At 36.8% G+C, this 27,809-nt stretch overlaps 1 protein-coding gene and 1 pseudogene across 3 annotated transcripts in view; both read left to right on the top strand.

Moving 5' to 3' along the window:
- The window catches only part of Smarcad1 (SWI/SNF-related, matrix-associated actin-dependent regulator of chromatin, subfamily a, containing DEAD/H box 1), a 66,942-nt gene that overhangs the window by 18,692 nt on the left and 20,441 nt on the right, over positions 1–27,809 (top strand). For all 3 annotated transcript variants that reach the window (XM_027430213.2, XM_027430211.2, XM_027430212.2), the window contains exons 4-10: positions 2,552–2,717; positions 3,944–4,010; positions 7,880–7,980; positions 11,123–11,224; positions 12,984–13,065; positions 14,524–14,912; positions 22,798–22,997. In XM_027430213.2, the coding sequence (XP_027286014.1) occupies positions 2,552–2,717; positions 3,944–4,010; positions 7,880–7,980; positions 11,123–11,224; positions 12,984–13,065; positions 14,524–14,912; positions 22,798–22,997 (1,107 nt within the window). The remainder of the gene's footprint in view (positions 1–2,551; positions 2,718–3,943; positions 4,011–7,879; positions 7,981–11,122; positions 11,225–12,983; positions 13,066–14,523; positions 14,913–22,797; positions 22,998–27,809) is intronic.
- LOC113837163 lies at positions 2,754–3,937 on the top strand (annotated as a pseudogene).

The following is a 27,809-nucleotide window of genomic DNA, read 5'->3' as shown; positions in this document are numbered from 1 at the left end:
GCCTCTGCCTCCCGAGTGCTGGGATTAAAGGCGTGCACCACCAGCCTTTTTTCTTTTTTTAAATCAGGTTTAGTTGCTTTTGTTGTATGGACATGTTAACCAGTTGGGAGTGCTAGCAGCTCTTGGACCATGAATTGAGTAACATTTTATAGTCATTTTCCCCCAGAATCATAGTGGATTGATTTGCTGTTATTGTTAATATTTTGAGACAGGGTCTCATTCTGTTTTTTAGCCCATTCTGGCTTGGAACTTATTTTGTATCCCAGACTGGCCTCAAACACCTAGCAATTCTGCCTTATCATCATATTTATTCTTTGCCATATCTTTTTAATTTCATTTATTATGAATTGTTTCTCAACATGTTTTTTTTTTTTCATTATAACTATCTCTAAAGGTGACAGGTCAACTTTTCTTAGGATATCTCTAAATTTAAATTTTCTTGCTCATTCTTTATGATTACACAGCTTAGTGGAAGGGATACTACAGAAATGACCTTGTGCCTTCATTATATAATGTTACAGGAAGTGAATGGTATCCATTTGTCCCTGTCTTTTCTTTTTTTCTTTCTTTCTTTCTTTCTCTCTCTCTCTCTTTCTTTCTTTCTTTCTTTCTTTCTTTCTTTCTTTCTTTCTTTCTTCCTTTCTTTCTTTCTTGTCTGAGCTGAGTTTCTTTATGAGTTACCATTTTTTCCTTTGGAGTCTTCAAGATTGGTTAATACCCATTCCATTTTTTTTTTTTTTTTTTTTTGGTTTTTCAAGATGGGGCTTCTCTGTGTAGCTTTGGAGCCCGTCCTAGTACTAGTTCTGTAGACCAGTTTAGCCTCAAATTCAGAGAGATCCACTTGCCTCTGCCTCCCAGGTGCTGGGATTAAAGGTGTGTGCCATCACTACCCGGAACCCATTTCCATTTGTATCCTATAGTTCTTGTCTCCATTGGCAATGCTAATTATAAAATGGGGTATTTTGACTGTAATTCTAGAACTTACACTTTTGATTAGTTTTCTGCTATACCAAAATTTCACCCTTCTAATTTATTCACTTATTTCTATATAGAGTATACCAAATGTCAGTGTAGAATCTTATATGTTTATTTATTTTGTGGCTTATAATCATACTCGCCTTGAACATAATGGTTTAGTTAATTGATGACCCCCTCAAGTTGGCTGCTGTATCTGGTCAGTATATTATTTTGTGTGTCATTTCCTTCTGGCACAAGAATTTCAACTTGGACTTTTCCCTACTAGAGGCCTGGAATTAGGATGAGTCATAGCTCTGGTGTATTTTAGAAGGAAGTGGGTGGTATTTTAAAATTTGTTGATGCATATTTAGTTTTTGCTGTTGTGTGAGTTAGAGTGTTATGGCATTGTCCTTCAAACAGAATGACATAGGTTCTCAGATTGGGGATGTGGTGGTAGTACAAGCCTGTAATCTCAGGACTTGGGAGGTAGGGGGCACAAGACACAGGAATTCAAGGCCATCTTTAGCTACACAGCAAGTTCAAGGCCAGCTTAGGCTAGATGAGACATTGTGTTTTCCTTTTTTCCTGTTGCTGTGATAAAATAAGCTGACTAGCAGTTTGTGCTTACTTTGCTCAGCTTGCTTTCTCATCTTACACAGTCCAGGATTCCCTGTGCAGGAAGTGATCCTACCTATAATTAATGTGGGTCTTCCCACATCAGTTAATATGACCAAAATAACCCTTCACAGATAGCCCCAGAGGCCCATATCTCAGGTGATTCTAGATTTTTGTCAAGTTGACAGTTGGTACCATCTTACTCTATCTGAAAAGAAAAGGGGAGAAAAAATAAAAAATAAAAGTGTGTGTGTGTGTATGTATGTGTGTGTGTTTGTGTGTGTGTGTGTGAGAGAGAGACGGGGGTGGGGGGGCGGCGCCTGTGTGTTCTAGTCTTCGAAAAGCAACAGCTGACAATGAGATTGGCTTGGGGGATAAGTGAGTTAAGTTTGCTCTAGACATCAAGCACAGCAGAGAGGAACGAGATTAAAACTGGTTGTTATATAATAAACCCCCTTGTGTAATAAGTCCTTTGTTTGCTGTGATGTTTTGTTCCTGACAGCCAGTGGTACCTCTCTGATTTTATTTTATTCTAATCCTGATAGCCTAGCTACTTAGAGAAATATTTTAGCTCTTTAGGTCAGTGTCGGTTTCACACTGGCTCATGAGCAGATGATTAGCATTATCCAGCATGCTAAACACTGACAAAGTTTAGGAAGGAGAAGTGGGAAGTTGGTAAATGTGTATAGACACATCAGTGAGACACAGGGAGTTTTCTTTGTTTTTTCCTTTGTGATCAAAATAATCTGAGAACTTTTTCAATGTAATTCTTGTATTTATAATATAGATTGTATACCTGACAGTGTTAAGATACCTGACAGTGTTAAGTGGTAAAAGTTCTTTTCCTTTGACAAATATTGATTACATTTAATATTCCTAAAATGTTCTCTTGTGTCTTGTGTTTGCATATAAACAGCATGACAGAAAGCATTAGTGGGATATATTAAGAATGTGTTTTCCTCTGTGATAATGTTTGTAGTTCAGAGCCATCTGAAGATGAAGAGTCCCATGACCTTCCTTCTGTGACAAAAAGAAATGACATTTCAGAACTAGAAGATCTTTCAGAATTGGAAGATCTTAAAGATGCTAAGCTTCAGACATTGAAGGAACTTTTTCCACAAAGAAGTGACGGTGATCTCCTAAAGGTTGTACCTTTTAAAAAAAATTTGTAAATCATGTTAGTGTGTTTTTTTTTTTTTTTTAATTTATGTGTATGCATGCTTGCTTGCATGCATGCATGTGTACTGCTTTCATGCCTGGTACTAGTAGAGACTGGAAGAGGGTGTCAGATCCCCTTGAACTGGATTCACGGACCATTGTAAATTGCCATGTAAGTGCTGGGAATTGAACCTGTGTATTCTGCAAAAGCAGTAGTTGCTCTCAACCACTGTGTGGTGCATGACAGACAGGCGTGCACACAAACACATACCCCACTGTATATCTGTGCAGGTTACAACACGGGTTATCTGAATAAATTCTCCCCTTTCACCTTAGGATCTGGGAAGTCTACTCGGGTCGTAGAGTTTGTGTGTCAAACTCTGTGCCCATGCTCACTGATTATTCAGGTTATACCTTTTATGGCAGTTATGTTTTGAAGCTGTAATGATTAAAAAACAAACAAACAAACAAACAAAAAAACTCCTGAACTCAGTGCTGAGTTATAACATATAGCCACTGATCTTGGCACCTGTTGAGGCCTGCTGGAAACAGGATCTCTCTAAAAGGCAAATATGTCTGCAAGTCAGTACTGCAAGGCCAGTTTTGCTGGCTATAAGTGAGGTCCTTAGAACCAAAGAGAACAAACAGCCCTTCTTAAAATTGAAGGTGGTTATGCTGGAGATGAAACTGAATTCTACTGAGGCAAGAGATGTGCTTATGTGTATAAAGCAAAAACCAACATGGCAACTTCTGGAGGTAAACCAAACAAAACCAGAGTACCTGGGGGAAACAACTCAGGCCAGTAGAAACAGTGGCACGACTTGATGCCATGTTCTTAAGCAGCCTTTGAGCGAAGGCTGTTGGATACAGAATCTGTGTGATAATGAAAAGTAAATAAATAAGAATGGATTCGTGCTCTAGTTTTTGTTGTTGTTGTTTGTTTATTTGTTTGAAGATATCATATTTGAATTTTCAGTACCAAGTGTAAACTCACAAAATGACAGTTTTAACTGGGTCTAACAGTTAGACCTAGGGTCTAACCACTGTGATCACATGCCCTCACTCACAAAGTGACAATTTACCATGGGGTCTAACCACTGTGACTGCATGCCCCTACTCAAATGATGTTTCCTCTATTTGTTCAATACTGAGATCTTCGTGAGATAGTTTTTCAGGGGTTCTTTTTTCAACATCTGTCTTTTCTCCTTGTTAGTTGATTGAATCAACAAGCACTATGGATGGAGCCATTGCTGCTGCATTGCTGATGTTTGGTGATGCAGGTATGCTTTTTTTAGCCTTAAGTTATCACAGGTACTATTTATTAATGTTTGCTTAACATTTACTACCAATTTTGTGAGGTGTTGGTAGCTTCAGTTACTGGTAGAAGAAACCAGTTTGGAAAGATTAGGTAAATCACACAGCTGTTTGGTGATTTTGCTTTTTTTTCTGCAAATGAAATTTTATTAGTTAAAACTTTTGAAAGTCATGTGTACTGGTCTTCTTTCTCATTGATGGTGCTTTTGTTGATAGATCTACAAACCTGAGTCAGTGAGAACATAATGTCTTGTGGAAAACTCTAGCTGGTGGTCAGCATTCTTTCATTGTGTAAATATTTTTGCTGTTTCAGACTCCTGATAGAAAAACACATAGATTTGAAGGAGTTTACAATAGAAAATATCTTCAGTTGTTTAGTAGTTTGATTTTCCTTTAATTTATACATATATAGATATGTATATATATAAATATATAAAACCTGTAAACCTACTACAAAAGCATATAAATTGATAAAAGTAAACCTTTTTTTCTTGTTTTTTTTTGAGATAGGGTTTCTCTCTGTAGCTTTGGATACTGTCCTGGAACTCTCTCTCTGTAAACTAGGTTCGCCTTGAACTCAGAGAGATCCACCTGCTTCTGCCTCTGCCTCCCGAGTAGTGAGATTGAAGGCATGAGCAAGTTCCAGGACAGTGTCCAAAGCTACAAGAGAAACCCTGTCTTAAAAACAAAACACAAACAAACAAAAAAAGCGGGAGAGATGGCCTAGTGGTTGAGAATGCTTTTGCAGAGGACCCTGGTTTGATTTCCAGCACCCACATGGCAGCTTACAACTGCTTGTTACTTCAGGTCTGTGGCAAAACACCAATGTATATAAAAAATTTAAAACAACAAACTAAATAGCTTCTCAGGTCATCTGGGTTTTTCTAATTTTAAAAGGGATTTATGGTACTCCTTTGTGATTCCTGTTGGCACTATATTCTTTTACTTATTATACTAATAAAGTAAATATCCTACATAAATCTTAGGTTATTCCTCTAAGCTAAATTTCACATTATGTTGTTTAATTAAAAATATACATATTTTTAATTGTTTAATGCACTTCTGTCTTACTTTTACTACAAGTTGTGCAAGTTTTTTGTTTTTTGGGTTTTTTTTTTTGTTAATTTGTTTGTTTTGAGACAAGGTTTCTCTGTGCAGCTTTGTAGAACAGGCTGGCCTCGAACTCAGAGAGATCTGCCTGCCTCTGCCTCATGAGTATGGGGATTAAAGGCGTGTGCCACCACCGCCTGGTGAATGCCCAATTTCTTGAGTGTATTTTTCTATTGAAAAATTAAATTTTTTTTTGAACTTAAAATACATACCAAAAAATGTATAGTATGTTCCCACAGACCTGTCATCACTTTCAAAAGGTTGTCTACCTCATTTTCTATCCACTCACTGGATTGACTAGAGAGGATTCTAAGTATGATACCTTTTCCTCCCCATTAAATACTTAATATACCTTTAATATCCTAGAGTTTTGACAGGGAACAGTATTATGTGGTGCCATGTACATAGAATATTGAGAAGATTTTTATAACTCTTCTGGGTCTTGGACTTCTTTGCAGTGAAGGGTATAAATAATAGTGTGGAAGTCAGTTGTTGAGAAGAACTGATGAAGCTGATGCTATTTCACTGTGATGACGGGTGCATGTTATAATTCTTAGTGCTGTCTGGGTAGAGAAACACTACAGGAGCAAGTTGACTTTTCATTATTTCAGTAGTTCTGAAATGTATAGACTCAGTTACTACATGAGTTGCATGCTGACTTTGGAAATTTTATACATTTTCTTTTTTACTTTCTTTTTAATTTTTCTATTGAAAACAGGTTTTAGAGTAACCACTGTTGTAAACACTAATCTTTTCCTTTTTGTCTTAAGTAACATTTCAGTTGATGCATTAATTTAATAAGTATTATTATTACTGTTCGTCTAGTAGGTAGCACTTGCTATTTTAGGCACTGAGGATTTATAAAGAAACCAGATAACCACCCCTCCCTTGGTGAAGTTTTCAGCTACACTGAACCTTAAACTCTGGGTTTGTTGTTCCTTTTATCTTTGCCTGGTTCTTATATGTCACTTAAGTGTTAAGTGGCAAATTACAAGGAAACAAGAAATTGGAACTTTCTTGTTATTTAAATAACTCTCCTTTCTAAATCATGGGATGAACAAGGCAGTCATATCAGACATCCTCATTTTTAGTATCTTGAACTTTGAGTTCCTATGTAGAATGACAGCTTTATCTAAGCTGCAGATAAGCTGATCTTCAGTATACCACCTGTCATTAAGACAGAACATTATTTTGGATATTGTTGATATTTTCTAACAAAAGGCTTTGCAAATACCTGTGTGTAATCTTAGTTATGCCAATCATGACTTTGAACAATCTGTAGATAGTGTCACCCTTGGATAATAAACAAGGTTTTGAAACTTGAAATTTTTCAGTTATGCACACTAAGGGTTTTTTTTTTTTTTTTTAGGTTTACATTTTGTGTATTGGTGTTTTGCCTGCATGTATGTCTCTGTACCACTTGTGTACCTGGTGACTATGGGCAAGAAGAGGGCACTTGATCCCCAGGAACTGGAGTTAACAGGTGCTATGAGCCATCTTGTGGGTGCTGGGAGTTGAAGCCCCCCTCTGGAAGAGTAGCAATGATCTTAACCACTGAAAGATCTCTCTAGCCTCGACATGCTGAGTTTAAAAGATTATGTATTTCGACTTTTTTATTTTATGAGATTAAAAAATAAGACTTTAGGGGCTGGAGAGATAGCTCAGAGGTTAAGAGCACTGACTGCCCTTTTAGGGGTCCTAAGTTCAATTCCCAGCAACCACATGGTGGCTCACAACCATCTACAATTCAATATGGTGCCCTCTTCTGGCCTGTAGGCACAACACTGTATATGTAATAAATAAATAAATCTTTAAAAAAAAAACAAGACTTTATTGATGTTATCAGAGAGAAGACTCCAGTCTCTTTTTAGGTAAAAATTAAGCATTTGTGTTTACATAACTAGCTGTCTGTATTGAAGCTCATTTATGAGTAAAATATTATTATTGTCAATACTCACTTAAATCCACAAACTATATGTGTGATGATGAGGTGGTTTTACCTTTCCTTTTAAAAGTAGATGCTGAAAATCAGTTGTGTATGCAGAAGGGATGTATTATGAAATGAACCAGGAGGACACATTAGGTATTCATACTAATATGATTGTTAGTCTGTAGAAAACCAGGATTCTGTTTTCTCTTGGAACCATCATATTGGGAAGTTTTAAACTTAGAGCTTTAAATTGCCATGTATATACTCACTTTGAGTAAGTGTACTTGACTGTTGGTTAAAAACACCTGTCTTCTTTCCTTCTGATTTGTGAAATAAAAATGTTACCCTTTTGTAGGTTTGTTATGGAAAGTAAGTGAAAATAGTTTATACAAGGCTTTGCATAAAGCCTGATTTACTGGTATAAGTGATGCTGTTTTGATAGATTATGCTTGATAAGTAACCTTTTTCACTTCTCAACAGTGAGGTATTATTGGTGAGACCCCATAGTCTCAACATTATTTTGTAGAATTACGTGTTAGAAGAAAGAATATTTCTAGCACCAGTAATGTAATATTTTATAAGTGTAACAATGACACCCTTTGAAAAGATTGCAGTCTTTACTTTTCGTCATATAGCTGTACTTTTTTCCTTATTTAGCTTTACTTTTACTCATGTAGCTGTAGAAAAAAGAACCATAGCCCCTCTGTCAAGACAGCTATGTTGATATAATACTTTTCGTTTAAATTGATTCTTTTTATTTCTGTGGAATATCTGAGTGTATTTCTCTTTTAAAAGGTGGTGGACCCAGGAAAAGAAAATTATCTTCTTCTTCTGAGGCATATGAGGAGGATGAATCTAATGACGATCAATCTTTAAAAAAGCCACGAGTGGATCGTGTAAGTGCATGGGAATTGCTGCATCAGAGTATGTTAAGTGTAGCGCTAGTGAGATGGCTCAGAAAATTAAGAGCATTGGCTGCTTTTCCATAGGACCTGGATTCCTTTCTGAACTTGTGGTTACAGTTCTCTGTAACTCCAGTCTCAGGGTATCCAATGCCCTCTTCTGGCCTCAGTAGGCACTGAAACTGCATGCATGTGGTGCATACATGCTGCAGATGAAAACCCAACATTCACATCAAATAAAAATAAATAAAATCTTAAAAAAAAAGACTATGCTAAGTGTGTGGGTGTCAGACCTGAAAGTCCACCTAAGTAATTATCTTTCTTTTGCAGCTCATAAGTGATTCTGTAACATAGTAGTTTTTATGCCGTGCTACTACATGGTTTTAATAATCAAGCCAATGTTCTATAAACCATGGCTAACATTTTTTGTTTCCTTTAAGTGGTCATAAACTACTTTCCAAAGTGCTATAAATACTGAATGAAGAACTGTTATGTGTGTTGATAGTCTGGGCCTGGGCCTCTGCAGTTCCCTCAGGAACATGATCATAATTACTGTTTGAATGAGAAGGGCAGTTCTTGGCACTTTAATTTAGTATTTACCACATAGTGGTCCATGGTCTATTGTGTGCTTTCTGTCATTGGTAAGTGTGTGTTCTAGCTATTTATTCTGATACGGGCACCATAGGATTAAATCATAACTTCTAGGCCCACTGAGACAGATTTGGTCTCAGACTCCTCATATGGCTTCTGCCTGTGTACCAGTGTAAGCACTGACCCCTTGGGTACTTTTTAGCAACCTGTCTACTATAGCTGAGAGAAGAATGGGATCCTAGAGGAGTTACAAACAGTAGGCACAGCAGCCACTGAATGTTGAGTGCTTCATTTGTGCTCTCATATATTTCATTCCAAAACCTGTTTTTCAGATACCTGTTTTTCAAGATGCTTTCATTGTTAATGTTTGGTCCTGGAGATATGATTCAAAGTCTTGCATGTGTTAAACTTGCATTCACCCCAGCTCCATATTTTATCGAAGAGAAATTCACAGAGCTTAAAATTACCATTTTAGCATGGGCACTTTAATGCATTTAGGAAAATCCTCAGTGTTGGGCATAGTGATCATGACTGTTTAGTTTCACGTTTCATCATTACATGAAGTCAGACTGCACACAAAAGGAGGGTTTCCTTGTTCTTAATTTCCTGGCCCATGGCAATCAGAAGTCTGCCTTCTCTCTCTCTGGATTTACATATTCTGAGTGTTTCTTTTATAAATGCAATAATACAACCATTATATCTTTTTTGAAGGTTTATCTAAGCTGTTGCACTTATTTCTTGTTTTGTTATCCAAGATTTTTGTTTTTTGTTTGTTGGTGTTTATTTCTTGAAAGTCTTATCCTGTAGTTAGTATAGGTTCACCATGAACTCATGGTAGTCCTTCTGCTTCAGCCTGCTTAATTTTCTATTTAATGTGTATGTCCCTCAAACACACACACACACACACACACACACACACACACACACACACACACACACACTTTCTCTCTCTCTCTCTCTCTCTCTCTCTCTCTCTGTCTCTCTCTCTCTGACACCATAGTTTGCTTTTCTATTTTTCTTTGAAAGGCATTTGAAATATTTTTAAGACAAAACAGGAATACAGAATTATGGCAACTAGAGCTCCTATCCCATAGCATTTGGGAGGTGGAAATAGGATAATCAGTTCAAGGTTATCCTGGTTGTATAGCAAGTCCAATGTCAATCTGTGCTACACAGGACCCTGCCTCAAGAGATGATTCAGTTTATAGCACATGAAGCTATAAAAATGCTGTAGTCGATTAGAGAACCCAGGTTTGTTTCCCAGCACCTATGTTGGATGGCTCTCAACTGCCTTTAATTCCAGTTCCTAAGGATCTGACATCCTCTTCTGATTTCCACAGGCAATCACACTTATGTAGCAGACACACTACAAACAGATAAACAAAAGTAATACAATTTGTTTTTTGGTTTTCTGAGACAGTTTCTCTATGTAGCCTAGGCTATCCAGGAACTGACTCTCTCTCTCCCTTCCAAGTGTTGGGATTAAAGCCATGTGCCACCATGCCTGGCCTGATGCAAATCTTTTTAAACAGATGAAACAAGAAGGTCTGAGAAAATGGCTAAGTTGGTACAGCACCAGTGCTTGCCACGAAAGCATGAGAGCCTGAATGTTGATCCCTGGCGCCCACATAAAAAGCTGTGTGCAGTGGTGTGCCTGTATAAGCCCAGTAGCAGGGATCAGAAACAGGCTAATGTTTGGAGCTTGGTGTCCAGCCTGTCAAACCAGTTGGTGAGAGCCAGGTAAGGGTACCTATGTGAACAAAGGAGTAGGGTGCCTGAGGAGAACACTGCTATGTTCATGTGCATGGTTTCCACATGCACATGAACATTGATCCTATACACATGTACCCACATGAACATATCCCCTCTGGTATGACTGAGGTTTAGAAATGTGCTGTGGAAAAGCATCTGTTTATTTTACCCCGTCACTTTACTATGTATGTCTCATCTGTAGTCTTTAAAGTGCTTGCCTTTAAGATTTCAATGTCTTCAAGGAACACAATGTTTCAGTTCCTTAATGTTCCATCAGCTTTTTTCTTGTTTCTCAGGTAATATGAATATGTTCAGGGTTATTAATGCTAAGTGAAGCTGTTGGTATGAATTTAATTTCTGAGGATTTTGAAATATTTTCTCTAAATACTATTGTTTTCTAAAAATCCTATTTCTCTGATGCTTACGAGTAGAGACTTGTAGGCTATGAAGCTCACTGTACTCCAGCCCACTGCATCACTTTTTGTTATGAAATACACAATTTGCTTATTTCTATTGTCAGTGCTTACTTAATAGTTTGTATATTGTGTGGGTGAGGTCTGAACATTCCCATAGCTTTTATGCCCTCATATAGGGCTTGATTTGCACCTGTCTTTTGTAGAGTGTTATCTTGTTCCTTTGTGCCAGAGTTAACAGTAACAGTTAGTTATTTCTTCTTTGGCTATTAAAAGAGATCAGCAGCTTGATTGCTAGATAGTACAGATAACAGAGAATGGAGAAGACTTTTGATGATCTTGTCTGTTTTCCTCTTCTCCCTCTCATCATCACCCCACAGGGAGAAGAGTCAAGTGAGTCTGCAGAAGGTAGCAGCACCTGGGAGAAACAGGAAAGCATTGTATTGAAATTGCAAAAGGAATTTCCAAATTTTGATAAAAAGGTAAGAAGAGTAGAAGTGTTCAAAAATTTAGAGTATGCTACATGTTTTATTACAAATTAGTGTTTAAGCTAAACTACTTGCAAACTCTGATTAGTAAACTACCTGCTAATTACCTTAATTATTTACTGTGCTTACTAATTGTGGTGTCAGCCTTATAAATGAAACCACAATCAACATAATTGTAGTAAAATTGTGAATCCTTAGAATGCAAAAGTGTGTCCTGTCTCCATCATGTTCTCACTCTTGAACTTTTGCATAAGAATTTTAAATTGCAGTGCTGATTTCAATGTCTTCATGCTCTATAAAGGTTGATCTCCTGGGGGCTGGAGAGGTGGCTCAATAGTTAAGAACATTGGCTGTTCTTCCAGATGACCAGGGTTCAGTTTCCAGCACCCACACGACAGCTCACAAGTATCTGTAACTCCAATTCCAAAGGAACTGACACACTCATACGGACATACATGCAGGCAAAACACTGATCAATGCTCATAAAATAAAAATAAGTAAATTATTTTTTAAAAGAGTTGTTCTGCCTAGTTAATATAGAAATATGTAGTGTCACTAATGTCTCCTGCTGGTGCTTTAAAGGAGCCTCTGCACTGTCTCATTACTGCATATTGAAGCACATACTTTTATAATTCATTTATTTTTATTTTCTGTACACTGGTATTTTGCCTACATGAATGTCTGTATGAAGGCGTTTGATCCCTTGGAACAGGAATTAGAGACAGTTGTGAGCTGCCATGTGGGTGCTAGGATGGAACCTGGGTCCTCTGGAAGAACAGTCAATGTTCTTAACCGCTGAGCCATCTCACCACCCCCCAAGCACATACTTCTTTAAATATTTGGAAAATATTTACATTGTCATGCATTTGTTTTATTTTGTGCTCAGGTAATCCATCTGAATTCTGGTGAACGTCTTGTTAACACTTGTTTATTACATGTGTTACATCTGCATGTTTTCCAGCTGGGGATATAGCACAGATGGTAGAGCACACTTGTCATTTATACAGAGACTAGGCTCTGTCCCCAGAAACATTCTGTGTATACTGATGCATGCCTGTTTTCCAAGCACTCTGGAGGTGGGGCAGGAGGATCTGAAGTTCAAGGATATCTTTGACTACATAATAAGTTGCAGGTCAGCCTGGACTACATGAGATCCTGTCTTACAGAAAAAAATGAATTACATGTTTTTCACTAGTGTGGTAATGAAATAATTTGTAATCAGTAGGCAGGAGGATCAGGAGTTCAAGGCCATCTCAAGCTACATAATCCCTGTTTCAAAGAAACAACAGAAAACCCAGCAACAACAAAGGTTGAAGGTGGCAGTTTATAAATTTTAGCTTTATAATGAAATACCTGTTTTAGTTACTTAGATTTTGCCTTTCTAGTGTTTAAAGTTCTTTAAAGCAAGCTAGGAGAAAAAAAAAAAGTCACACTTTCATCCCTGTATTTGTGAAATGAAATTAGAGAGAATTTATAAGCTAGCACTAAAATTATGACAGTGCTGGGTGAGGTGGTGCGTGCCTGTAATCCTAGCACTCAGGAAGCAGAAGCTAATGGATGTCTGTGAGTTCAAGGCCAGCCTTAGGACAGCCAATGCTGCATAGTGAGACCCTATCTCAAAAAGACAAAAAATAGCAAAGATAGTGATATGAACTCTTTATTTTTTCAGTGATTGCATTTTAAAAGTGCATAAACATTTTTGTATATTGCTAATTTCGCATTTTTAACAGAAAAATAAATAACTTGATTTCAGGAACTAAGAGAAGTACTCAAGGAGCATGAGTGGATGTACACAGAAGCCTTGGAGTCTCTCAGAGTGTTTACAGAGGGTCAAGGTAATCAGTAATGGGCAGTGTGCATACCTTCCTCAGCCCTATGTCTTAACCGTAGAAGAGCAGAGCCTATCAGCTACTGACTTTGAAGTGATGCTGGGAGTAATGATGTAAAATATTCTGAAGGATGAATTCCGAATATTTTGACCCATTCTTCAATATGATAAAAGTCAAAACAATACATGACTTTTTCTTATGCAATCTTTCCTATTCTTAAGTCAACAAGTGTTGACTTGTTTACATTTTGACATCTGTCAGGATGGATCTTGCAATTGATTGCATGCATATTAATTAGCCTGCACTTTTGTGAATTTAGAAAGCCTTAACAACTCAAGTATTATCACCCTGGGAGGAAGTCCCTTAATGCATATGGAGCTCTGAATTGCAGAAAGTGGTGGAAGAGAGAGGTGGTGACACAAAGTTAGGTTGTACATATTTAGTGATATTTCAACCCAAGAATGAAATAGACTCAACATATCATAATTGTAAAGATGGTTTATAAAACATAGCACAGTGACTTTGATTTTCATTTTATTTAATTCATCTAATTAAGTTTTTATATGAACATATAATAACATGTTCATAAAAAGCATGAACATATAATAACTCCAGAAGGTTTTTGAAAAATAGAAAATAGAAATTTTAAATAAAGTACGCTTACTCTTATTATCTGTGGAGTTTGATCAGGACCTATTCTGATGCCAGAAATCAGCTAGCACACGGACACTCAATTCCCTTAAGTGAAGTGGCATGATATTTGCATATGACCTACATGTTTTCCCCATATGCTTCAAATCGTCTTCAGATTACTTAGAATATCTGATACGACATAAATGCTGTGCAAGTTCTTTTAAATCTTATGTACAGCATAATGTTCAGTGTAGGTCCAGTATAGGTTCAATTCTTTTTCTAACGTATTTTTATGGCTTGTTGGATCCATAAATTTGAAACCCACAGATACAGAAGGCCAGGGGAAATAATGTAAGAAAAACTGTGCCTTCATTCCCAGGCAGCTTAAAAGTCAGTGAAATATAGAGTCATGGCACTTTGAAGTAATATATTTAAATAGTGCTTAAATGATAATGGGTATACTAACACTGTGCTGATGCTTCTATCGGGGTGCAAGGAGGCATGGGTTCCTGTATGCTTTTGGGGCAGTTGGTGCACGTGGAGCTGTCATCTGTATCCTAGGACCTTGAATAGAAAGCAGATTTATATTTAAAAGGAAGTTATTACTTAGTTTTGAAATAAATCATTCCAGCTTATTGGTATCTTCACATTGTTTTATATTGCTCCTAATATTTGTCAAGATTTGACAGTAAGTTGTGGTTGAATTCTCCAGTGTTCACAAGGAAAATGTAATGTTTACGTACTCTTCTCACCTTATTTGAAGTCTTAAGTTTTATCTTTAATTCATGTATTTCTAAGTTAGTTACAACTTTTGTATTTTTTTGTACACAGATATGCAGGGTGCTTCACAAAGTGAGGTTAGAAATGGAAAAGAAGTTGCAAAGAATCAAAATTATTCTAAAAATGCAACTAAAACAAAAATGAAACAGAAAATGTCTATGAAACCACAAAATGGCTTTAACAAGAAACGTAAGAAAAATGTATTTCATCCTAAGAAAGCCATAGAAGACTCTGAGTACGATTCAGGTTCTGATGCCGGCAGCTCACTGGATGAGGACTATAGCAGTGGTGAAGAAGTGATGGAGGATGGCTATAAAGGCAAAATTCTCCATTTCCTTCAAGATGCTTCCATTGCTGAACTGACTTTAATTCCTCAGTGTTCTCAGAAAAAGGCTCAAAGGATAACAGAACTCCGGCCCTTTAATAGTTGGGAAGCTCTGGTAAGGCGTGTGTGTCTGTGTCTGTGTCTGTGTGTCTGTGTGTGTGTCTGTGTGTGTGTGTGTGTGTTAATTTACAGTACTGTTTATCGTCAGAGTGTGTTCAGCCCAGGGAAGCATAGATGGGTGGCCTTCTCCTGTGTAGAGTCAAACATTACTTTCATTGTAAGCCAATAGTATTTCAAATAGTGTCATATGACCTAATTTTGAATGAATTAAGGGGTGATTTTCCTGAAAAAACCCAAGCTGATTGGCTGGAAATGCTGTCACTCATCCTTTTGCATAGAAACTTGGTTCATTTCACTGCAGAAGAAGAAATTAGAGCTTACTTCAGGAAGGAGTTGTTTGCTAGCCAGTTCTGATCTGTTACTGCTGAGACACCAAGCAGAAGGCAAGAATGTGGCAGACTTTTGACTACAACGCTAGAAGAGCAGTAGCAGCGGCCAGAGGCGTTCCATGGCCCACATGCCAGCCTAAGTGCTTTATGCTTCCCCACAAAGAAGCAGTTGTTTATTTTCTTTTTCTTCTAAATGTGACAGCTCAGTTTTAACATGTTTCTCCTGGTTAAACAACGAGGCCATTTGATGGAGTATAGCAGGCTGCAGCATTTTTAATTGGAAAAATAGCAAAGTTGTGGAAGCATAGAATTCAAGTATAGGCGAAAGAAGGGCATGAGTTCTGGTGAGTACACTTTGCACGATCATTTTGTGGTGCTTGACTTCCTGTGAACAAATTTTATATAAAATACCTGTTGAGTTTTATGAATCTCAACAATTGTCACATCTTATTCCTATGAGTACTCTTTTGTGCTTTAGATTTTACTTCAGCTTTTGTGAGAATGTGGGGCTTTATTCATGAGTTGTGTATAGGCCCTCCAAGCACAGCAATATGGAAGGTGTTTATGGCTGTGAGAGATGAGGCAGCTCTTGCTGCTTTGTGGAGGTTTCAGAGTTTTAGTCCTTGTGCTGTGGAATGGAGACGCATGCATTTGTAACTAGTTTTGTACCTGTAACAATCTAAATGCGCATGAGTGACCTTGGTAAATGTCTTCAAGTGTTGATCAAGGAGATTTCTGCACAACAGTTTTAAAAAGCCTTTTTTGTTTTTATTTAAAGTATTTCAGCATGTAGAAAAACATTAGTCCAGTGCAACTTTAAACTCTCTCTCTCTCTCTCTCTCTCTCTCTCTCTCTCTCTCTCTCTCTCTCTCTCTCTCACACACACACACACCTAGACCCAGACAAAAACCTTTCATTTTGCCCCAAGCGTATGCTTTTCCAGAGAACATCTGTCAAAGCAGATCCCTTTCAAAACTTGTTTGACTTTGCCTCAGTGATTATTTATTGAGGTATTTGCTGAAGGGCTTTCTTGTTCTTCTTTTCTCCCTCTTTATTTTTCTTTTAATCTTTAATGGCCTCCTGTGCTATTATGGGGTTGGATTGCTCAGGCTTGTTAGGATTCTAATTTATGTAATAAGGGATGCAGTTATCTGTGCTAGGTTGTGTAGTCACTGTAACTACTTGCCCAGATAACTTATAATAAAAGCAGATTATATAGTTTTACCAAGGTATATGTGCCAGATGTTTTTAAAAAAGAAATTCAGCAACTTAACATGGAGAAGACATATTTCCTTAATTAATTGGCAGAGTTTATATCAGTCTTGACATGAATTTGGAGATTATGCACCTACTTACTTAAGTCTCTTCTTTTCCCTTCCAGAAATGGAACATAAAGACTATATTGTTTGTCCTAGCCTGTCCATCTTAATGTTAAACATTTTATGAAATAGTGAAAAAGTACCTGAAAAGTAGACAGTTTACTTTAGTTCACCGAGTGCAGTGTTTTGTTATCCTGAAGTGTATAAATAAGCTTTTGAAAATTATTAGACAAGTAAATCTCTAAGGCTAAAATGTTAATTTCCTTAGAGCTTTTAGCTTCCTCTTTCCACGACCAGCATTTTGAATGTGACTATAAAGTAATTTATTACATTAGTAAAATTATCAATGGAAAAGTTATTATGCCCATTTCTATAAAAGTTATATAATTTACTCTGCCCATTTTTGTTAGTAATGTGTGATAATATATCCAGTGTTCAAGGAAACAATAGCAAAAATATTACCCCCCCTAACCTGTTATTTTGATACCTGCTGCATTCAGAAATTGCTATGGAAGTTAGAGTTTTAAAATTGTGTTAAACACAAAGCTTATTGAATTCACAAGATATGTTATAAGACTGTTTAACAGTTTAAATAAACTGTAAATTCATAAATGGTTCATCAGAAATGCAGCCTGAATGTGAAAACTTTAAACTAAATTTTGAAAAGTTCTAGAACATGGGTTTTCTTTAAATATAACGTTAATGTAAATCTGATTTGCATACTATATAACGTATTTAATACTGGCTGTTTAATAATATATAACGATAATTCCAAGTCCTGCAGTTTTCTGTATTGCTCTAATTTTCTTTCCAGAGAATTTCCTTCCTTTCTTTCCCTCCACAAGTTAAAATGTTTTCAGTTATAATCAACTTCATTTTATTTGAGTAAAAGAATAGTTACTCAAAAGTTGTGAATAGAGAGTAACTTTACTCATTCCTTTTTCCTTGTGTTGATTGTGCTTTCAGTAATGCTAGGTTTCCTTTATGATTTTCTCTTTTTCCCAAAGTCTCTTTGTTGCTGTTGTTTTAGAATAATACTTTTACATGCTAATATGAAGAAACTAAAGCATTGAATCTAGCAGCCTTTGAAATGTAGCAAGCCAAAAATGGCATTAATTTAAAAGTCAGTATTGTTAAAATGGCAAAAATGGAGTTTTCATTGGCAGAGTTCACATTTGATGCCATGAGTTCACTAATTACTTGCTGGATTTTGGTCTTTCTAGCCTAGTCTAAGATAGATTAAGGGTACTATTATGTCCATGTTGTATTATTAATTGCACTCTTATATCTAAATTCGAATATGTATTTATAGGGGCTGGAGATATAACTCAATTGTTACAGGGCTTATCCAGCACACATGAAGCCCAAGGTTCAATGCACAGCACCAAATAAATCAGGCATGGTTGCATACACCTGTAATTATAATCTAGAAACAGGAGAATCAGAAGTTCAGGGTTCTTCTTGAACAAATTTTAGGCCATATTGGTCTATAGGAGACTCTGTCTCAAAATAAATAAAATAAAATATACTTTGTTCAAAAAGCATGTGTATTTATACTGTTCAGTGTAGTATACTTATGAATAGCTTGCCTCATGAATGTTTACCTCCCATCTTCAGATCTGTATCTCCTTTATGAATGCTGTGTTCAGTGTAGGTGTGATTTAACATTGCCTGAGCAGGCTCAGCTTCTGTCCAGTGCTTTGCTCTGCCTGTGCTGCTTTGTCTCCTAGTGAGTCACACAACCAACTGGTTCCTGGCTTTCCCTTGTTTGACTCTATTAAATGCCTGTCTGCATATCACTTAAAAAACAGAGTGGCTTCATTGATTTTAAGATTGCTGCGGCTTTGTTTTAATTTGTACAAGTTTGATAAACTTCTACTTAAATTACAGATGCATTTTGAGTAGTTTGTAGGCTGCTGCCAGGTGTGTGATATGTGTGTGTGTGTGTGTGTGTGTGTGTGTGTGTGTGTGTGTGTGTGTAATAATGAATAAGACTGTCCTCAAGCTGCATAAGTAGGAATTAAGTAATTTTAGAAATTGCCTTTAAACAGTTTTCCTCTTACAAAAATTCAAAAGTATTTGTTTTGCAATAGTGACACACTGTGGCAGAAAGAGGTACTTCAGTTCTCGGGTCTACCATTCCCTTCTCTTTCCAGTACTAGGCCTCAAACTCAGGGCTTTACCCCTGCCCTTCTGTGGAGGTCTTCAACCCCAGAATCTGCCTTTCAGAGACAAAAGTTCTTAGGATGCTCCTGTAGGTTTTAATGAGAGATGCTGATCAGTGGCATGTTAGTAATCTTTTTGCATGTAGCTATTCTGTAGGAATTGTATGGTTTCTTTATTTCCCTTGAAGAAATACTGGTTTTGAAGATTATTTTGTGTAAGGTTTGCACGAAAAATGTAGTTTATCTAAACTTTCCCAAAGCTAGGCACCATTTGAGACAGTCTGTGTCATTTTTCATTGATACATTTCCTGCCATGGAATTACAGTCACCTTTCTAGTACATAGAATATAATAGCACAACTTTGGTGCTTAGCAATATTCCTTCTTTAAAAAAAAAAAGGGATATTTATTTGAATTAAACTTTTTTCCCTTAATTCTTTTATGTGTATGGGTATTTTGCCTGCATATATGTTTGTGCACCATATGTGTGCCTGGTGCCCATGGCCAGAGGAGAGGGTATTGAATTCCCTAGAGGTGGAGTTCAGTTGTGACCTGTCAACTGTTTCCCGCAAGGTGCTGGGAATTAAACCTAGGTCCTTTGCAAAAATAACCAGTGTTTGTAACTGCTGAGCTATCTCATGGGTCCCTTTTATTTTAATTTTTATTTGTTTTATACAAGGCTGTGTGCCTAGCTTGACATCAAGTTCTTGATCCTTTTGCTTTGGCCTACTGACTGCAGGGATTGCAAGTATGTATAGGGTCTCATGTAGTCCATGCTGACCTCAGCTCAATATATAGTTGAAACCGGCCTTAAACTCTTGATCTTTCTGCCTGCATCTCCCAAGTGCTGGATTTACAAGGATGTGCTACAAGACCCCACATTAAGTAATTTTTGGTAAAACTTACCAGATTTAATGCTATTTGTCAAGCTTTCCCAGTGTTCTTTTAAAATAAGAAACCTTAACCTTTTTGAGTTAACTTTGCAGTTGATTTACAGTGTTCATCGGAATGGTTCTTCTTGTTGAAAATAACGTTGTGCTCTTCTAAGCTCTGGATGTTGATTTTGTAGTTAAAACAGTTCTTTATTACGTCTGGGCTTACTGCACTTACTGACTTGCTAGATTTTAGTATGCTTGTGATATAGGCCTGTGAAATTCATCCTTTCTTGTTACCACTTAGATTGTCTTTCCAAATAACTAAACCGTGTGAGCGAGGGACTGTTTCTATATAGCAGACACTTTTACCAGTTTAGAGTCATAGTCACTAAAGAACAAAACACACAAAACTCTCTAAAATTTATATAATAAATAGTAGTTGGCTACAGAAAAGATTATCAATTTACAGAAGTGATACCACTTACAAAAAAGAACATTACTTGTTTTGAGCTTTAAAAAAAATATTTCCCTTTTTTATGTGCATGCATTTATGTCTGTGTTTGTATGTACATGTATATGGGTGCTTGCAGGGGTCAGAATAGGGTGTTAGATACTCTAGAGCAGGAGTTATAGGCGCTTGTAAGTTAACCTGATGTTGGTGCTAAGAACCAAACTTGGGTCCCCTACAAACCCTACAAAGCAGCGAGTACTCTTCACTCTGAACCATGTCTTCCAGTCTTGGCTTCAGGTCTTAACATTATCTGAGGGAAGATTTGTTTACATTAAAAAAAGCACTGATTTTGGATTTTTATGCAGCTTTATGACGTTATAAATAATGGATCCAGAATTGTTGCATTTAATGAGTTGCTAAATAAAATGTATCTTGTATTTTTGCACACAATGTATGTTCCTTCTTGATTTTTAATTAATTTTGGTGATTTTCTCATGGAAACTTCCAACAAACTGCACAGTAGACATCAGATGAGGATTTTTGCTCTATTTTTTTAAATTATTTTATTATTTTTCTTTTTACATCCCAATTGCAGTTTCCTCTCCCTCCTGTCCTCCCAGCCCTTTCTCCCACTAACACCCCCTCCCCCTATTCCACTCCTTCTCTGTTTGTATTCAGAAAGGCAGACCCCTATGGATATCAAATAAATATGGCATATCCAGTGGCAGTAAGACTAGGCAACTCCCCTTCTATTCAGGCTGAACAATGCAATACAGTATGAGAAAGAGTCCCAGAAGCCAGCAAAAGAGTCAGAGACAGCCCCTGCTCCCACAAGAAGGAGACCCACAAGAAGACCAAATCACACACCTATAACATATATGCAGAGGGCCTAGGTCAGTTCCATGCAATTTTTTTTTTCTCTATAACTTTTTATTCCATTTAAAAACTGATATTTTAATGAAGAATCCCAATATAGAAACTCTTCTCCTACTGATTACAGATAATTTCCCCCTGAATGAATCAAGAAGGCAAGGGGTCACCTAGTGATTGTGAATATTGTCCCTATAGAAATGTAATATACAAACACTAGGGCCTTGGTGAGATATGTCTGCTGCTTTTCTAGAAGATATAGTTTTGATTCCCAGTATTCATATGGAAGCGTACCACTCACTGTCTGTAACTACAGTGACAGGTTATGTGACACGATGTTCTGCTCTCTGTGGGTATTGTACACATGCAGGGCACATACATGAAGGGCAAACATTCATACACATATAATAAAAATATTTTTAAAAATAGAGAGCAAGCGTATCAGTGTTTCGTAGTTCCATTTTATGACATACTGGGCATGGTGGTACATGCCTTTAATCCCTCCACTGGGGAGGCAGAGGTAGGGCTGATCTTTGTTAAAAGTCACAAGGTCTATATAATGAGTCTAGCTATACTTTGAAACCTATCTTAACAATAAAAATCCTGCAGATTGGAAAATTGGTCTCCTAACAACTATTTTTAAACTAGCAGATGGCTGTGCATTATTAGCTTTCTCCTTTCAGTTCTGCACTGTGAGGTTTTTCTTTCTCAGCAGGCTTTCAAGCGGCCCCTGAGTGAGTTTTTTCATTCTTTGCACCAAGAAAATTCAGCTTTGTTCTTCAGTGTGTAGGTTTCCAGCTTTCTGTATGAAAAATTTGATTCAGGGTTTTTGTGAAAGCATCCTTATAATTTCACACAGAATCATTTAAACAGGTGCTATATTAGAATTGGTTTTAAAGAGCTTTATGTAATTATTAAATTGGTCATAATTAGCTTGTGTGTGTGCTGCTTGTGATCAAGCCCAGAGTCTTTCATATGCTGGCAAATGATCTACCCATGAGGCATATGCTTAGGTCCATAAAATTATCTTTCGATTTGTGGTATTTTTCTAATTAATAGTCTCAATTTAAAAGTAAGATAATAGCCTGTGTTATGATGCATGCCTTAAATGTCATCACTAAGGAGACAGATGCAGGCAGATCTCTGAGTTCCAAACCAAGGCAATATGAGAGCCTGCCTCAAAATCAAACAAACAAATAAATAGTTTTATATGTTGATTGATAAGTAAATTTTTGAAACTTGTAGGCTTGTACCTTGATAGATGTATCTTAAGGTTAATTGTAGTATTCAATAGCACAGAAACAGAAAGTGACACAAATAGAAGGGAGTGTAGACCCACAGTACATTTCCCTATTGTCTTTACTAATAGGATGAAGCTGTGCTTGGGGGAAATTAGCAGTTAGGAAATATGAAAGCTTAATATTTCTAATAGAAGGAAAGAGTTGCTGCCAGTATCAAAGTGACCAATTGGATGGAGAGTATGTATTTTATGTGGAAGGAGACCTACTGTGCTAGAAGTGGCAGGATAACAGAGTTAAGCACTTAGGAATTCAGATGTGGGTATGAGAAGTCAGTTCACTCAGCACTTGAGTAACAAGGCTTCACAAACTTTTCTCCCCTCAAAGAAAGAATTTGGCTGCCTACCTTGGTTGTGCACTCCTGCTAGCTACCCAGTGTTTGAGAGGCAGGAATGAAACGGTTACAGTTTTTTGTTTTTTTTTTCTCTAGACCAATATGGCTGTTAACGGTTACAGTTTTGAGGCTAGTATGAGGCATGGCATGAAACCTTAAGTAAAATAATTAGGTAAGTAGAAAAGAAATGACTTTCTGCTAGATTTGAACTGTTAAACTATTTTTCTTTTTATGTCATAGTTTACAAAGATGTCCAAAATCAATGGCCTATCTGAAGATTTGATATGGAATTGTAAAACGCTAATTCAAGAAAGGGATGTAGTTATAAGACTTATGAACAAATGTGAAGACATTTCAAATAAATTGACCAAACAAGTTACCATGCTCACCGGAAATGGAGGTGGATGGAACGTAGAACAACCCTCCATTCTAAACCAAAGGTATCATCAATTGAACACAGTTATTTTGATCTTGTATAAAGTATCTGAACATTGGTTTGCATTGTGGCCAGGGAAATCAATTGTGATTCAGCAACTTGGGTTAGAAGAAAACTCCTTTAAGTTTTCTCACTGACACCTTGTGGCATATAAGTATGTCATAATGTAGTCTTATGTAACCTTTGTCTTCCTTATCTGGTAACAGATAGTTTTATGTGTATCCACAGAAACTATAAGGGTGTTTTTAGCCATGCTTATGCAAACTGAGTGTTTTGCTCTTTGTGCTTCTTAACTAGTGTGAAAGCCCAGATTTTTCAATCTCCTTGGAGGTGGAAACACCTTTGAGAAGACATAGCAGATAGTAACTATACCTAGTCTTCCAGATGCTACTCTATAAAATACCTTGTCATAGCCCTTGCAAAAGCAAAACTTACAGAACCATTCAACGTCAGTATATACTCAAGTGGCATTTTGTAATTATGAACTCCGTCTACGATATTACAGGATTGTGGTAGGAAAAAGTACATTTTTAATTTCTTGTAATACTTTGCTTAATTTTAAGTAGTTTGGAAATGTAGAGCTGTTCAGAATATTTGCTTTTCAGGAATACATGCAGTTGCTTATTTTAATGTTTTATTTTGTTTTTGTTCTTTTTGTTTTTGAGATAGGCTTACTATACATAGCCTTAGCTGGCTTAGTGCTCACTCTGAAGTCTAGTCTGGTCTCAAATTCATGGCAATCCTCCTGACTTACCTAAGTTTATGCTTATATTCCACCACACCACCACACTTGGCTTGTGATACTTTTTGTGGTTGCAATACCATGAAAATAGCCCAAGTTCCTAAAACCAAGGAAATAGTTGAAACAGATTATGGTAGATCTATACTCTGCAGTGTTGCACAACTTTAAAAGCAAATTAGAGGTAGGCATGATGTCTCATCCCTGGAATCCTAACAGGGAGGCCAAGACGGGAGGATCATCATGAGTTTGAGGACAGCATCAGCTACATTGTGAGTTCTAGACTAGCTTGGGCCATGGGGGGAAAAAAAAACACCAAAATCAGAGAGGGAAAGAGACATAGAGAGATTGTTTAGAATATTTGTACTTTTATGGTTGTGGAAAATATTTCTTACATCTTTTTTGTTTTTAGCACTAGGGTTTTGGCAGAATGATTGCCTTAGCTGTTGATTTTAGTTACATCTGGTTTTCTAATTTAATGATCAAGCATGTTTGCTGATGATCATTGGTTAATAGTTCAGAATCATAGTATGAATCAAACAGAAAAAGATGTGGTTATTGGCTTTTAATAGTAAGCTCGAATCTTTTCTGTGCCCTTCTAGGGTGCTATGTGGTGGTGTAGGGAAACGTGATGCAGCTCCCACAAAAGAAGCCCTTTGTGTGTTGCATAGACAGAACTATGTCAGCAAAGTCATCTCCTAAGTGTAGTTGGAGCTGCTGCTGCTGCTTCATCGTGGACGTGGGGAGTTCTTCACTCTGCCAGACTTTCCCAGTTGAGTCCACTTTATCATAACTTGGAGTTTAAAATTGAGTACTGCATCACTTAAAAACTCTGAACCCACACTCACAAATTCCTCTTCTAAATAGTATGGTCAGGTAATACTCTCCTTTCCCTTAGACTAAGGTTTTAAGCTGTAGTTTAATTATAAATAACAATGGCTTTCCTTATGACATTTCATAATGACATTTTTATTTTTAATGAAATGCTTGATAGATGAGAAATTAATTCTTAGGTTCTTCTTAGGGATCAAAGTCTTAAGATGTACCCCCAGTTTTCTATTTGGACTGGTCAGCCTTTGCAGCTGCCAGTGTAGAAACATTTGCAGTTGATCTTTGCCTTGCAAGGGTAAACAGTGTCCAAACAATAACTAACTACCACAATTGCAGCTTTCTTTAGCTTTGGTGGTGCCAGGGATAGAACCCAGGTATCTCTCATTGAGCACAGTACTGTGTTACATCCCCAGCCCTAGGATCATTCTTTTAACAGAGCAGAGCCTTTGTGGCAGTGCTAAGTGCTTACTTTTCCATTGCAAATTGGTGTGAATTGTAATAGGAGAAAATTTGCTTTTAGAGGTACAGACATTTCAGAATTTCCTGTTGCAAATGATATCAGGGCAGTAGAGATGGCTTAATTGTTAAGAATGCTTGCTGTTCCTTCTCAGGACTTGAGTTCAGTTCCCAGTACCCACATCAGGTGGCTCACCAAATCCCTATAAATCCATCTCACTCCAGAGATTTGATGCCTTCTTTTGGCCTCTGTGGGAATTCACATACTCTTCTCCTCCCATACACATAAATAATAAAAACAAATCATTAAAAAAAATAAAATCTTTGTAGAGAAAAATAAAATTTGTCATGTATACTTTAAAGCTATTACACATTCATACTTATTTCACAAGGTTAATTTTGTTTAAAGTGTAATGATGTAAAGAACAGTGGTATCAAATTTCAGCTTAATTAGTTCAAATTTTAGAATAAGTGTGTTGGATATTGTTTCATTTTTTTTCTTACTATAGTATAACCATTTCTAAGGCTTTAGTAGTTGATATGGATTGATCAGTTCTAAATTTTCACTGAAAAGGTTTCTAACTTGTTCAGCATATAGTATGTTGTCTGTCTTTTCAAACTAAATCTATGGAAGTCCTCATTTTATTTGATAGGAGAGGTTTTCTGTCCTGATTTTAAATAGGAGTTGAGACCTTTGACAATAATATCGGGAAAAAAAAAAAAAAAGCCATGGTATAGTGTCAGTTTAAATAATTGAACTTGAATAGTTCTATTGAAGTAACTAATATAGTAATTTTTTAGGAGCCATGGCAAACTTAGAAGACATGAGGTTTCATTGGATGGTAGATCTTGTCCTTGTGTATAACATTGTTCAAACAAGCTTCTCCAGCTCCACATTTTTGAATTTTAGACTAATTATAAGCATCTCTGCTTCTGTCCTTTCACTCCTTTGGAAATCATGTTGAAACGAGCTTTTCTCACAGCACATGTAGAACTTGCTTCATCGCACACTGAAGAAATCATAATGATTGGGAGGAGTCTTTTCTCCCCATAGCAGAAAAGTAACTTTCAGATAATCCATGTCTTTATTTTCTTTTATGATCACATAGAAGATCTTAAAGAAGCATTTCCCTCCATGGCAAGCAAAAGAACCTCCAGCTTAGAGATGTTTGTCAAATTGTACATTTAGAGTTCTGAGTACTTCTACATTCTTACCAGTATATGGGTGGTTGCTATTCATATGCATTCATTCAAACTCTTAGGAAATTGTCAAAATAACTGGGAGGGAGCTTTGATTGCATAACATCTAAATAATAGGATCTGTTAAGAGAAAGAATAAACCCTACCTATTTCAATAATTTGTCATATTAAATGGAGTTACTTTTTTTTTTAAGTGGTACTGGGGATTTTTCCCAGGGCCTCATCAATACTTGTAAGCACTCATCAAGTAAGCACTCTTAACAATTGAGCCATATCCCCATCCAGTAAATGTAGTTTGAATTTTCTTTCTTAAACCTGCCTACGTCTTCACTGATCCTTTTATGTTGGTTCATTTGTGTTCTGGAGAAAGAACTGTATCAGGCAGTGATTTTCATGCTAAGTAACACAGTCATGAGATTTAGACAAAAATTAGTCCAGGAGCATGAATATACATATACATACATACCTATATGCACACTTATGTGTCAGTATGTATTTTGGAAACAAATACTCCAGTTTAATACAGCTGTTTAGTCAATAGCTAATCCAGGTACCTTAGCTAGGCTTCCTTGTGGTTGTAAATAAGTCAATATTCCTTGGATGGACATTTCTGTATAGTTGATGCTTTTCACTTACCACATTTAAAAAAAATTTGTGTGTACAGATTTTTGAAACCTGTATTAGTGATGAAAACTTTTATAATTTTGAAGAATATTCCTTGTTTTTTTTTGTGATAAGGCTGTATGTTGGAGTGTTATGGTAGCCCTCAGGTGCATTTATAAATGTTATAATTCTCCCTTACCAAAATTGGTTTTCAGGAACGTCAACCTTATATGTATATGATAACTAAAGAAAGCATTGTTAAGGTCTCAAAAATAATAGAGAACTAGGTGTTTACTTGACCATAGGATAGGTTAGCAAAAGCTTTTGGGTTTTGTTGTTTTGTGGCTAAAGGGTAGGCTTTTGGGGCTAGAGAAACGGCTCAGCACTTAAGAGCACTTTGCTGCTTTTGCACAAGACTTGTGTTCAGTTTTCAGCACATTGAACAACTCACAAACCACCTGTAACTTAAGGCAGCAGGAGTGCATGTGCTGCAGACACACACACAAAGGCAAACACCTGTACTCGTGAAAAATAAGTTTTCTAAATGGTAACTTTAGAGTAGTTCTGTTTGAATCCTGTGGAGGTCTTTTCACATTGTCGAGGCAATGTTGTAGCATGGGTAGGCTCATTGCCTCTGTAGGAGCCCAGAAATAGCATTGGTAGACAACTGATGGCTTTAGAAATGCTGACAATGTTTTTCTTCTTTGTATTGTTGTTGTTTTTTTAGTGGAAAATATTTTTATGTATTGCAACCCCCTAGCCTGAAACATAGATTCGTGTTTAAGGTGCGGGACTTTCGGCCCCACCTCACTGGAGCAAAGATGCTTTGGTTTCGGTTTAACCCACAGCTGCTTACATGCCACAGCTTTTGTCTAGACCTCTTTTATTTATGTAGACTGGGTATATGTAGGAGAATCTAAGGGGGCAAAATAAAAGCTGGGAAATGTTACAGACGTTCATTCACATTTATATGTGGTGAGTGCTGTC

This window comes from Cricetulus griseus, chromosome 8, assembly GCF_003668045.3.
Source record: "Cricetulus griseus strain 17A/GY chromosome 8, alternate assembly CriGri-PICRH-1.0, whole genome shotgun sequence".
Classification (NCBI taxonomy): Eukaryota; Metazoa; Chordata; class Mammalia; order Rodentia; family Cricetidae; genus Cricetulus; species Cricetulus griseus.
This window is presented reverse-complemented; position numbering and strand designations above follow the sequence as displayed.